The sequence below is a fragment of the Amyelois transitella genome, chromosome 16, assembly GCF_032362555.1.
Source record: "Amyelois transitella isolate CPQ chromosome 16, ilAmyTran1.1, whole genome shotgun sequence".
Lineage (NCBI taxonomy): Eukaryota > Metazoa > Arthropoda > Insecta > Lepidoptera > Pyralidae > Amyelois > Amyelois transitella.
In genome coordinates this window covers 4,251,990-4,265,233 of record NC_083519.1, presented here as the reverse complement: position 1 = coordinate 4,265,233, position 13,244 = coordinate 4,251,990, and the positions used below count along the sequence as shown (strand labels likewise).

Genomic DNA, 13,244 nt, shown 5'->3' with positions numbered 1-13,244 from the left:
TTAAATAAGCTTTTATTTAGAGTTACAGATATGTCTCTTCCGGATATCCCACGAGCCGCTAAAGTACTTTTCAGCATCACACAACTTATTACAAAGTCACAAAGTTCGTGTTATGGTAAATCATTCCTTATATAACAAATTATACCACTCATTCACAGATAAATTGAATCAAGGACGTACAAAAATAACACTTCATCAATAAATGGGACCAAGCGTTACACAGCTACTAAATATCTTTATAACTATGGTTGTATGATATTTTCCGACTCTGCGTTTCAAGTCTATAAATCGAAACAAAAGTATTGCTGTCCTTGTTTGATTTAGTATTGATAGAAGAAAATAGTCATACGTTTCTCAGATTTATAGATTTGAGTAAGAATCTAGCATGGATTAATGTCAGCACAGACTGCCAAAGGGCCATCAACAAAATCATCAATCGTTTACACAGTGACAAGTTTTATACAAGTGCATGTATATAAAATGGGACATAAATATATATTTAAGCCATTTGTTTTTATAATCTATGAATATATACTTGTGTTAAGCGCTTGTCATGTTAGGACGATTATATACGTTCCATTTTCTTGAATACACTTGATAACAATTGTTGTCTCACTTTGACAGTATGGGTTGATCGATAATACACATCGTTCGAATTGTTCGAGCGTTACTTGGAATGGAAACCGTCTGAAGCCGCTCTCAGAGTGAGGTAAAGGAAGTCGTCCGCCGGACGTGCAGAGTCGATGATCAATGAACATAATTCGCTACGGACGGGAACACAAATGAAAATATCACCACCCCCACCACTGCTCATTATACGTTGCTGCCATCATTAAACATTTCCACGCCCAGATTTGTTTTTATTATTGCTGTAACTCGTATCAAAGAATCGAATGTCAATCGTTGGTAACAAAATAATTGACACCTAACAATTCGATTAGGGACGTTTTGGTCATTTTGCCTTAGAATGGATTTTCAAGAATCCCTGTTGTTAATTACTATTGACATTTATAGCAGTTACAACAGCCAAATTCCGAATTGGATTAATGTTCGCACTAGCCTGTTTTAGTATGAATAGCTGCACTCAAAATATGTGAAAAGCCTGACCAACAATTTTCATACAAGTAAACAAAACTTTACGTTTGATACAGTAATTATAAACAGCCGAGATCTTGCATCAAACGCAAGTGATGAAATGTCGTCAGTCACCAATAGTCGAATACATTTCGTTATATATCTATATATTTCTAGACACAGGCGATGCTTAACTAGTCGTAAGATGCTTTACGTATGTGTGTTAGAGTTTCAGATCTAATTTACATGACCGCAGTGTTCTCGTGGATTTTATGTCAAGTAACGTGTAATGATATAATTTAAAAAAAGTATACCTTCATCTATCTTCGTACAATCGTAGTCAATTTGTATGCTAAGGCAATATCTATCTTGATCTCAATTTAAAATAGATTATATTTTTGACCGACTACAAAAAAATTGTCTTTAGCAGAGTAAAATCCACGAGATATCAAAAGCGGTATAGAATTCAAAGTAAAACAGGCACTAAAGTCGCTCAACGCCTTTATCTTAGCCACTAAGATTGCCTTGAACTCGCCACTGACGTCACACCGTGTTATTATACACAGTTTTATCACAATAACTTCATTACAAGTAAAATTTTATAAAATATATGAAGCTATCTAAAGAATATTTTAATAAAATTGCAAATGCAGAGTCAAAACTTACACAATTCTTATGAGAATTGCATTACTTTAAATTTTTTTAACAGAAAACGAAGATCAAGAGTTTTCTAAAATCTTTTAGCAATAAGTAATACTGAAACGTCACACATAAGATTTAACCCTTATCGCGTTCCTCTCTTATTATTTTAGGAAACTATAAGGAATTATGCATATCAACACGGATTTTAATAATCCTTTCTATAAACTTGTGTTTCACAAGACTTCGTAAATTATTTTTGTGTTTCAGTTCACAATTTCACGTTGTGTGAAATGGTCAACTAAAATACATTTAAAGATAATTTTGCTTCATAAAGTACATAGCAATCTCCTCAAGTCACAGCAACGCATTGGTGTTTATAAACGCTTAAGCCGAATATACACCGGGCCATCAAAGGTTGGTTATGCGTTCGGCGTTCGCCAAACAGTCAAGTTGGACCTGTCAACGAGGAGAATCTCATTCGTAAGTCCGGTGTGTACGCAGTTTTAGATAGCGGGTAATTTATATTGTGACGTCAGCGGTGAGCGAACAGTAGTGGGGAACGTGCGGCAGTGTGTGGCGCGTGGCGGGGGCGGGTGTGTGTGTGTGTGTGTGAGTGTGTGTGTGTGACGTCAAGCGCAGCGCTCGCGTCACTTGCCCGCGCGGGCGGCGCACTTCTTCTTTTTGCGTTTGAAGAAACAACAGCATCTGGAATAAACGGATTGCCTGCATGACGATTTACAAAGTCTGTCGGGGCACTTTAGGATATTATATAGTAGCGTGCTATTCATTTTACTAGAATTAATCGAAATTTGGTCAATGGTAGACTCATTATGTACAGCACGCTTGAAAAGTACGGAACATATTTAGAGGCTTAAATGAACGAGCAGAACAGTGCAGGATTAATATTTATTATCGGAAATTGTTTTAATTTAAATAGTTCATTTTGAGGTTAGCCTTAAAAGATACATAACAAAATCATAACAAAAGAAAAAATATAACAAATTATATTTAGTAAGATGTTCTATTTCTTAGATCGATTTCCAAACTTTTGTTGTTTAACTTTAATCAATTTGATATAAAAAATTACTCTTTACTCATCATAATTCTAATACACACTAGCTAGTTCTAACTGAAGCCACCCTATTATCTAAAATTATGCATTAGTACAATACTTTCTTCTAAAAGCGTTAATATGAGCAATAGCGTTATAAAGCTACTTTTAAATTTCTATAATCTTATTCGTGTTAGTGATCACTAATATATGTAACAAATTGTTAATTTGAATTAATTAATTTGTTAAGTAATAAAAAATTGTCGTATTTCTAGATTAGTTAAGCATTTTTAACAAGTAACAAAAAGTTAAATGGTAATGTTAAAATATAATAGAACTAAATAAAAAAATACTAAACAAAAACGATGCGTTCTAATCCAAATTTAAAACCGCAAACTGGCAACCCAAGCGAGAAAAATAAAAAATAAAAAGGTATCCATACAGTTGGAACACTGACTTGGTGTCATCGACTACATCGACCTCGTGTTGTTGCTGGGTGATGGGCGTGTTGCTTTGCCCAGCGGTGGGGTCGTCCGCCCCTAATTCGCCATTGGTCGAGCTTACCACCTGAAAATGTTATTTAGCCAATCAACTTGTGAAAATATTGATGCGTATGACCACAGACTTAGATCGAAATAGATACCGCGAGTGTGCCAAATCGCTTGGCAGAAAGGTGACAAGTTAATCTCTTCTTGAAATGTTCATCTATACTGAATGTCGTCAACCGAATTATAAAAATGAATAAGGTTAAAATTTGAATTACATTTATTGAATTATCCCCAAAGTGAGACTTGTGTTATGGTTTACTAACTCAACCGTACTGCGCCTGTGTGTTCACAGATAAAATACATAGTTGCCAAACAGGCCGGCAAGATGGATAAGTTTGTGGTTATTATCTATTTCTATTTATGTCTGCGGTGGAGACGTTAGAAGGCTAATATAACCGATCAATATCGCAAACGTATTGTTTTAAGGCAATTAGCAATGTTAATTCATCAAATTTTCATTGGTCTTGCGCTGAAAATAGTTTAAAAACTAAATGAACGGACACATAAGGGTTTTTTCATTTCCTAAATTGCGGTTAATGTCTCCGGGGATTTTTGAAACAGAGTAAAATAACTTGAAGTACACACACTTTTCTGGAGAGCAGCCAAGGGTGCTTCTTTTGACCATAATCCTAGATTTGGTAAGTCAGGTTTTTACACGAAGCGACTCCCACCTGACCACCGTATCCTTTTCAAAGGAACCAAACGATGGAATCATGACTCCATGATTTATTCTTAACTTTTAATGATTAAAACAAAAACTATCAACATTATTAAACAAAAAAAATATTAAAAAGCGACTTATTTAACAGATTCATTCTTAGGCTTCAGATATTAACATCCAGAGGGATAAAGATACAACAATATAGTTTTGCAATGTTATCATCCAACTTAGGGCGTGGACACAGATAATAAGTTTGTGCCTCGGATCCACGTGTTAATTTTTTTGACTTACTACAAGGATATGTTGTTTTTCCATAAATATAGTGCTTGTTATTATTTCAGATACTCTACAAAATATCTAACTACCACATAACAATTAAAAGTGCAACATTTATAACATCAACAGGGCGTGCAAGTTGTTGGTGCTCAGTACTAAGAAAATTATAAGGAAATAGTACATTAAGGAAGGATTAAGTGAAGAAAGAGAAAGTGAGAAAAAGAAAACACTACTTGACCGCAACTAGAAAAATTAATTGAACATATTACTAACAAAATTTATTTAAAAAAAAATAGCAACAAAGAGATATCGATTTTAGTTAACTTTAGACATAATTTACAAAAAATCGACATAGTAAAAAGAAAATAAACGCTACAATAAATATTATGTCAGACCATAGTTTAGATAACAAAATGAAACTGACACTTCCTTTGGTTCAGGTAATGCTCCTGCTTTACCGGACCAAGTGGAGTCCCCACTCGATTAACAAGAACGTTAACGTACATAAATATTCTTCTTCTAGATGCAGAAAAGTGAAGAGTGTTTAAAAAAAGTTTGTAGATAGATCTTTTTGGGAAGTTTACAAGGGACTAAGAAATTTATATAACAATTTTCCACCACCTATAATGTTTTATATTCTACTATATTCAGGCATCATTTCTTAAGCGAAACTTTTTTGGTCTCGACCTTAATTAATCAAGCTTCTTCCCTGCACAAAATTGTTATAAGTCAGAAAAAAGACTATTTAATTTTCATGCAAATTCATGTATATCAATCGATATTTAACTACCGACCAACAGTTACAGAATAAATATTAGTGGCATTACTCGCTTGTTTATTGGTCATCTGTAGTCTATTTTTAATTAGGTATTAAAACTGACCGTAACCTTTAAAACGATAAGATTTCACACTAGAAACATTATAAATACACTATCAATACAGATAACAACGCGAATTCATATCTCCGAAATTAAAACATTATCTTGTAGTGGGGTGATACAATATCGATGTTTAAGGTCATAGCGAAAACTCATGAATGAATATTGGCAGTGCTGAAAAGCGTCTGTTACGGCGATCTAAGCGTCATGCATACACACAACGTCGCAAGTTCACTGACCGTTGTCAAACTGCCCGGAAATTTCACATACCGAAAATGTTTATTCTTCAATAGCTAAAAATCAAAAACACCAATATACATTCACAATTCACATGTAACATACGCGTAAACGATAAATAAAATATATTTTGTCTAGTTCATGCAATTCGGTGACTAACTGTGACATACTGGGGTATGGTGTTGTATTAAAAATATTGTAATATGTAAACATTCCCGTACAGATAACAAATGCAATGAAAACTGAGATATTTAAATAACTTTATACACAACTTTCCAAACAATCCAATATTAAAAATATACATAATTGAAAATAAAATCACCAAATTACCAATCGATATACTGCGATTCCTTAGTATTGACAAAACAAAATTTCAACAAATTTCTAATCTACTCTTGTTCGTAATATATTTTACTTGACAATGCTACATATCTAAAATAACGCGTATACGCATTCTTATGAAATCGAAAGTAAAATCTACAATTGAGAAGTAAAATGAAAAACCGTCGTATATATATTTAATACCTCTAATTTACTATCAATAAAACAAAAAGGAAATACCTAATCTTTAAAGTTTTCTCTAGAAAAATACATTGTTTCTGGAACAATAATTGTGTAGCTACTTTGTTCCGAAACATATAAAGGTAGCTCTACACATACCTGAACGGATCCATGTCTATCCGCCGGTGTGAGGTGGCCAGTGGTCAGGGGAGTGGCTTTTCCACTGTGTGGCCAATTGCCGCCAGTATTAGCCGTGCCACCAGTACCGGAATCTTTCACAGCCCCCTGCAAGTTGCGGGCACGATATTTTTTAAGATTTGCCAGCTATCAGTTTGATTTTAAACCTTAGCACTTAGACATAAGGTTCAAATTTCTTTTTATATACAGCTGTCATTACCTTAAAAATCTTTGTTATTTAACACTGATGTTTATTTGCACGAGATCAGAGAATACGCTAATTCTTAATGTATTTTTTTTATGAAAAAAAATATTAGAAATCGGAAAGACGGGAAGTTAAACAAGAAAGAATCTGTTTATCATAAGTTACAAATTAAGTAGAAGTAAATTATAGTTATAATAGCCATTACCATCAAAAATTAAGAATCATCTGCTATTGTTGATCTAAAATGAAGTTTGTAAAATAGCAAAAATTACTAACAAAATTTGGACTTGTTTCAACACAGTTTAGTATTATGATTTTTTAAATAGAAATAAAATAACAGCAGAACATGTAAAATGGTCTGGCAAAATTTATTGAATTTTTAGGAAAATTTACAATTAAATTTGCAAATTATAAAAATACCTTAATCATTGAACTTTGTAAATATTTTTTCCCAAAGAACTTTTCCTTGCGAAATTTCCAATTAATTTTGTTCGACCATATTTGAGGATGATGAAACAAGCCGTTAGTTTCACAAAATATACACCATAACCTGTACATAGAGAAACTGATAACTTTTAAAACGTTTCACTGGGTTACAAACAAAAATACCCTGAATTTAACGAAGGAGCATAAGGATCAAGGATTCTCTCGTTATACCACAATGCATCTACGAATCCCAACTTAGGTTTATGCCACAAAGGTATTAAATGATGGCGGCATATTTTCTTAAATACTCACGGGTTCCTCCCGAAGGATGAACTAAAAGTCAGGAGGATAATATTGACGTGTCTTAACTATATATATTTTTTTTAAGAATCAGATAATTATATTATTTAAAATGGGCCGTTCTACAAAAATAAGTAAAATAGTCCCACATCCCATTTTTGACTGATGCGACGCAGTGATATATAAAAAAGTATATATATAAATGATGAAACCTTTGTGGAACAAACATTCACTAAATTCTGACTCTGTTATGGATCTAGCTCAACCCCTAGAAGCGAGAAGCTATGGGAAGCATGATATGCTTTAGAAGTAATGTCGATGTGGCAACACTACGCACGGTCGTACGTAGAAAAACAGTAAATGACAGCACAAACGGGAGGTCCAGAGACAAAAGACTGGTGCTCAATAAATTTGTGTTTTTACGGCAGTATAATATGATGCTTGTCACCATATATAGTTGTCCCCAATAAGAATTGCATTATTGCAATTGATCTTCTTAAATATAAGTTATACAAATTTTCTTTAAAGTTCAAGATGCTTATATATACATTAATGAAAAAAGCTTCATTATTTTTGTAAATTGTTAATCAAACTATGTATAATAGTTATTTGCAGAATAAAATTTATTGAGCAAAGAGGACAAAAACGGGATAATTCAGGCGTGGGACAGCGTACTAAAAAAATTAGGGTATATTGAAACCAAACCTCTCCGGTAATGAGCGCCGCCTCATCGTCCTCAACCAAACCAATCATATAATCACACAAATCATCCTGCACCGACAAAAAAGCTGTGTGAGACACTGACTGGGAAATGACGTCAGTATGGCGAGTAGAGATATTGTTCAAGGTCAACCCATGGCATATGTGTAGCGACCTTAGTAATAATTTGTTTTTTGCGACAAATAGATGATTATTATTTTCAATATGCAAAAATATTGGTACATTTGGTTTAAATCTTAAATCAAATGTACCTACTTTTGAATCATAATTTCTTAGTCGTAATTTTTTTCTGCTAATTGGAAATGCAGACATATTTTTTAAAATAATAATTATGCCCCGAGTTTATTGAACAATATGCTACTCTGGCGCAATGCCCATAGTGCAGGCGATATTCCATAAGTACATTTCAAATAAAGTTATTAAATTTTATTATTAAAGAAAATACCCATATCAAAATAAGTATCAAGCTAGATAAAAATAGCTTCAAAGTAAGATATATAAAAATAAAATTTTATGATATAAATTGAAGTATAAATAATAATAAATTGATGTCTTCATAAATGTTACCTTGTGAAAGGGCTGATGTCTGTCACGATTGGGTGAGACGACGATTTCGTGTCCCGTCTGTATAGATCCCACAGGGGTGGACTGAAACATATACATTTATTTATTTAATAAGGAACAAATTATATATTACGTGCCTATAATTCTTACTTACACATAAGCTAGTTAAACTAATTTCGTACAAAATAAAAAAAAATGTTTTGCTGATATGCTACATAGAAAAATGATTTCACTATAAACAATATAATACGATAAAAACAAACAGTATGTAAATATATAAAATAACACAAATTGAGAGTGGCAATGAAATTAATATAACATAGTTTGGTGCGTCAATTATTAACTATTAGCACAACACTTAACTAGTATTTACTGATATAAATTGAAAGAAGAAAGAAAATGAATGATGTCAGAGTTACCTAGTACATTACATACAAACAACTGAAACTGCTGAAGGAGCATTTGTGATTTATTTTGGATCAATCAAGACGTATTTCAAGCCAAGTTCATATTGACAAGTACAAAAAAGGCAGAAATTAAAGAGTTTCGAAATTATGAAGCCGGCTGGTGGATAAATGATTACATACCATCTCCTCTGTTTACTATGGTATTATTATGGCATGCGGAATCCTCCGAATTCTTTGTTATGAATTTTTTTTGATATCTAGCAAGAACCACGTTGGAATGTACGTAGCAGGTACACGAACCAATCATGTTTCTTTGTTACCTACTCAGATTTTTAATTTACGAAGTGTAGATTCTTTCCTTCTACCTTCAACAGTTTACTAGCAAAACATAGAACGATAAGCACTAACCTTGTCGGACTTATTTCTAACAATATTGGAGGGCGGGGCGTTGCGTAAAATTCTCATCACGTCTATATTCACCGGCTGCGTTGAAGCGAAAGCATGCCGCATGCAAAACATTCAACAACTTTATTTTCTTTGTGGGATGGGTCTTAATCCTTTGTTAAAATATTATCACCCGACTAAGGGCTAGTTCAATAGGCGGATAAAATTTCTATTACGCAAATCACAATACGGTAAAAACAGAAGTAGTGTAGTTTGTAGAGAAAATGTGGTCGTTGACACCACTTCTGTTTTTTGCCCTATTGCTATTTATCTTTCGAAAATCTTCCACCGGATTATTGAAAATAATGCTCTTCTATCTGTTCTTATATGTTTGAAAAATTTAAATAAAATAATCTTTTGTATTAATTTTGGTACATTTTGAAATTTTAGAAGAATTTGTACATAAGATACCTTTCTAGACCCACCCTACATTTAACAAAGTGTTATGTGCGTTATCATTGTGGCCAAGACGTCAGCGTAGCATATTGAATAATGATCTGGTTCTATAGTCACAAGGGATTTTAAACAAGGATTTAAAAATAATAGGTAAATATTGAGTAAAGAAAATTTGATAATTATTCACGATGCTACACGGCCGGTCAATATTTCATAGACACAATAAAATGAAAGTAACTTGTGCACTATACAGCGCACTAAACTTGCCTAATTTCTTAGTAAGTATATACAATGAAATTAAGAATAAATTTGAAATATTTATAGCAAAAGGTTATTGATTCATCAACGTGCGCGATAAAGTGCAGAAGTGCTGATAAATTGCCATTTATTGCCGTGGCAAAAAACATTTGAAAAAAAAAAAGCTAAATAATGAGTTCAAGATACACAAAAACCACTATAAATAGAAATACTTTTTTTATTTAATTAACCAATAATAAATATGTCATTTCTACTAATATTGAAAAAAGCTAAGAATATTTAATTTTAACAGTTCTAACAGTTGATAATTAATTAATTCTCAACTTTTTATTCACAAACAAGATGAGAGTGGAAAATAAATCAAAATAAAAAATGGAATGTTAAGAAGAAAACATAAAAAATATTACAAACTTGTGCAGCATTAAGACAGCAATTTGTGCAAGAACAAAAATCGGGTTTTAATAGTTATGTCCAATAATTATTTGTTAATTTGAAAACGGCATGACCTCTGTTGTACACCACATTTATTAATTTCAGGAATTTTAAACGCTACATTTTTGCGAACAATTTTAAAATTCCATTCTACTTTTTATAAAGTGTACATACCTATTTATATTATTTAAAATTATTTTTACATTTACACATTTTTTTGTTTATTTTTATATTGATTCATTGCAAGTGTAAGTCATAGTTGGTCGATAACCAATTACAAGTATTCATTTTGGAGACGCGAACCCCAATCTTGAAATTGGTTTTAACTTTTACCGTACATTTTATTTCCAAACCTTTCAAAAGGGGAATGCAGTCGAAATTGAGGTACACTGGGTCACATAGAAAAGTTATACTTCATATCAAAGTCACTTACTTTAATTCAAATAATTTCTCAATGTTAGTTATTATATAGCCGTACTTCTTCGAAAGTAATCATTATTCTAAAACCCTGCGATAGATATGAGTGGAAGACAAAAAAAATGCAAGTAACATAACAATGCCACCTAAAAGCTAGAGCCCATTGTATACCAAATTCCTATGATTTATTTCGACTCGTGGACGTTCTCAACGTGGCTGTTAAGCTCAGATTACACTTCTTGTCAAGTTTTTCAGACTGAACGCATCGACAGCAGAGAATTCTCAATGGCAATATCATACTTTTCATTTTGGATTGTGCAAGCGGTAGAAGGGAGCTCGTATCAGATATTCCACCATCGGCGGCGTCCGGCGCGATCTGATGGTCGTAACCAACGCTATAAACTTCACTATTTTTACGGATAATAATATTCAAAGGTACGGGAAGTAATTAGATGTTTAGTAGAATAAGAATAAAAAGAAAATAAATTAATGACGCAGACACGTGATCATGGTCCGAAATGACGGAGCCTTACGATTTGGCAGTAGTAATTTTTAAACGAAAGAGAAACCGACAGCAAGACATAAGAAGCAATAAAACCGACAGCAAGATATAAGTAGCAATAAAAACCGACAGCAAGACATAAGAAACTGGAAAAAGAAATAAAAAGAAAATAATCTTATGATCATTTACCACGTTCGCGACAAAACATTCAAAGGCACATTTCATATGAATTCGGTATACAAAATTTGTTACAATGTGCTTGAAGTAGGCACGTGACATATAAAGAATGAAGGGAATTCATTCAAGCTCGAAATGAGACGCAATGTACGTGACATGTCCACATAGATTCGTATTTATCTTAAAATGTCAAAAAATATAGCTCAGAAATATACATACAATGCATTATCGCTACCAATCATCGGAACATATTGACGTAAGATCGCGTCTCATAGCTTTGTTTATTTTCGTCTCACTCCATATTTACTTACTAATAATGAATTAGTTGATAAACATGGACTGTAACGCGCAAATCAAATCACGTGTAATTAAAAGCGTCTTAGATTAGAAACACTCGTAAATATCATATGTGTATGAGTATTTTGCAGCATGCTGATAGAAAAGCTGTATTTGAGTATGTATGTGATAATAATACTGCGGTTAAAGTTTTGAATTTAAAAAATAAATCTTTCATCTTCTACAAAGTTCGTCTATTACATACTTACACGAATAATTAAATTCGTGCAATACATACATACATATATAACCGATATCTTCTGGAAATTTCGTATACTGTTCACGTAAAAAAAACGCTAGTCACCAAATTCATCAAATTCGTATGAAAACGATAGATTGTTATGCAAAGTGTTATTATGCGCGTTATCTGCGGTTGAAGTTATGAATTTAAAAATCGTTCTACTATCATCGGAGAATTTCGTCGCGAGTCATAAAATTCGTACGCAAATTAAAATTGACGCGAATCACGGCAACACTTTAACCGCAGGCCAGCAACCCAACGATAGATTTTGTTTTGAACACAATACATTGCGCGTTGACTACGAGACGCTATTGTTTACCATTGTCTTGCCGGTCCAGTCGAACTCGCCGTCGTCGACGTACCCGCGGCGCTCGAACAGCTCGCGGAACATCCGCCGCAGCTGGTCGTAGTCGGGCGTCTCGAAGAAGTCCAGGCGGCGGACGTAGCGGAGGTACGTCGCCAATTCTTCGGGGTGGCCCTCGCACAACACCTGCAGATAAGAAATTAAAATAAGTTATCTTGATAGCAGCTCAATGTTTAAAGTGGCCTCTCTCATCTTTGAGTGTTCCAGTAGCAGCCTACGTCATAATGTTTCAGGGTCCTTTAGGAACTTTGCCTTCCGTTTTGTCCGGTTTTTAGCGTCTTCAGTTTGAAGACCATTGACGCGCATATCATCTCAACTCAATATCTAATGTAATGTAAGGTCTGGTCAATTGTATAAAAACCCGAAAAGCTTGTATAACAAGAATGATAAATGTACAGCCTTGGCCAAAAGTTTTAGGCACCCCTTAAAAATACACAATGCATGTTTACTATTGAAACAATGAATAAATACTTATCTTTAATGTATTGTCAGGGTCATAAAACGTTACCTGGCACAGTAGGTGGCATATTTTGAGGTCATGAAAAACCCTGGTCACCGATAACAAAAGATTTCAGTTTTTTGTAATCTCATCAGTGATTATATGACCAGTTGTGTTCTAGACTTCAACTAGTAAACGAGCTGTCATTTTTTTTGAGCGACAAATTGACATCATATTAATTCTAAAATGCCCAAAAAAAGTAAAATTACTATTGAAAATCGAGTGAAAATTGAACTTTTACACGAACAAGGGCGATCCCAGAAAGAAATCGCCAAGTTGGTGAAATGTTCGCGTTGCGCTGTACAGTCTGCCATCGAACGGTTTACTGAGACCGGTACCCACGACGACAAATCACGAGCAGACCGAAAACGTGTGACTACGGATCGCGAAGATAGAAAATTGGTTCGAGAGTCACTGAAAAATAGGAAAAAAACTTCATCCGCGCTTGCTGCTGCCTTGTCAGATGAAGCTGGAAAGTCAATAAGTTCGCGAACCGACAGAAGAAGACTCG

The 13,244-nt window shown here is 33.6% G+C and overlaps 1 protein-coding gene across 23 annotated transcripts in view; it reads right to left on the bottom strand.

Moving 5' to 3' along the window:
* Window positions 1–1,602: 1,602 nt before the first annotated feature.
* LOC106129681 (casein kinase I) overlaps window positions 1,603–13,244 on the bottom strand; it is a 47,174-nt gene continuing 35,532 nt past the window's right edge. For 17 of the 23 annotated variants that reach the window (XM_013328309.2, XM_060948600.1, XM_060948601.1 and 14 more), the window contains exons 9-13: window positions 12,190–12,360; window positions 8,264–8,344; window positions 6,028–6,153; window positions 3,210–3,334; window positions 1,603–2,439 (exon numbers count right to left, since the gene is read on the bottom strand). In XM_013328309.2, coding sequence (XP_013183763.1) covers window positions 2,364–2,439; window positions 3,210–3,334; window positions 6,028–6,153; window positions 8,264–8,344; window positions 12,190–12,360 — 579 coding nt within the window. In that variant the 3' untranslated portion in view covers window positions 1,603–2,363. The remainder of the gene's footprint in view (window positions 2,440–3,209; window positions 3,335–6,027; window positions 6,154–8,263; window positions 8,345–12,189; window positions 12,361–13,244) is intronic. The other 6 variants (XM_013328318.2, XM_013328317.2, XM_013328319.2 and 3 more) reach the window with 6 other exon arrangements.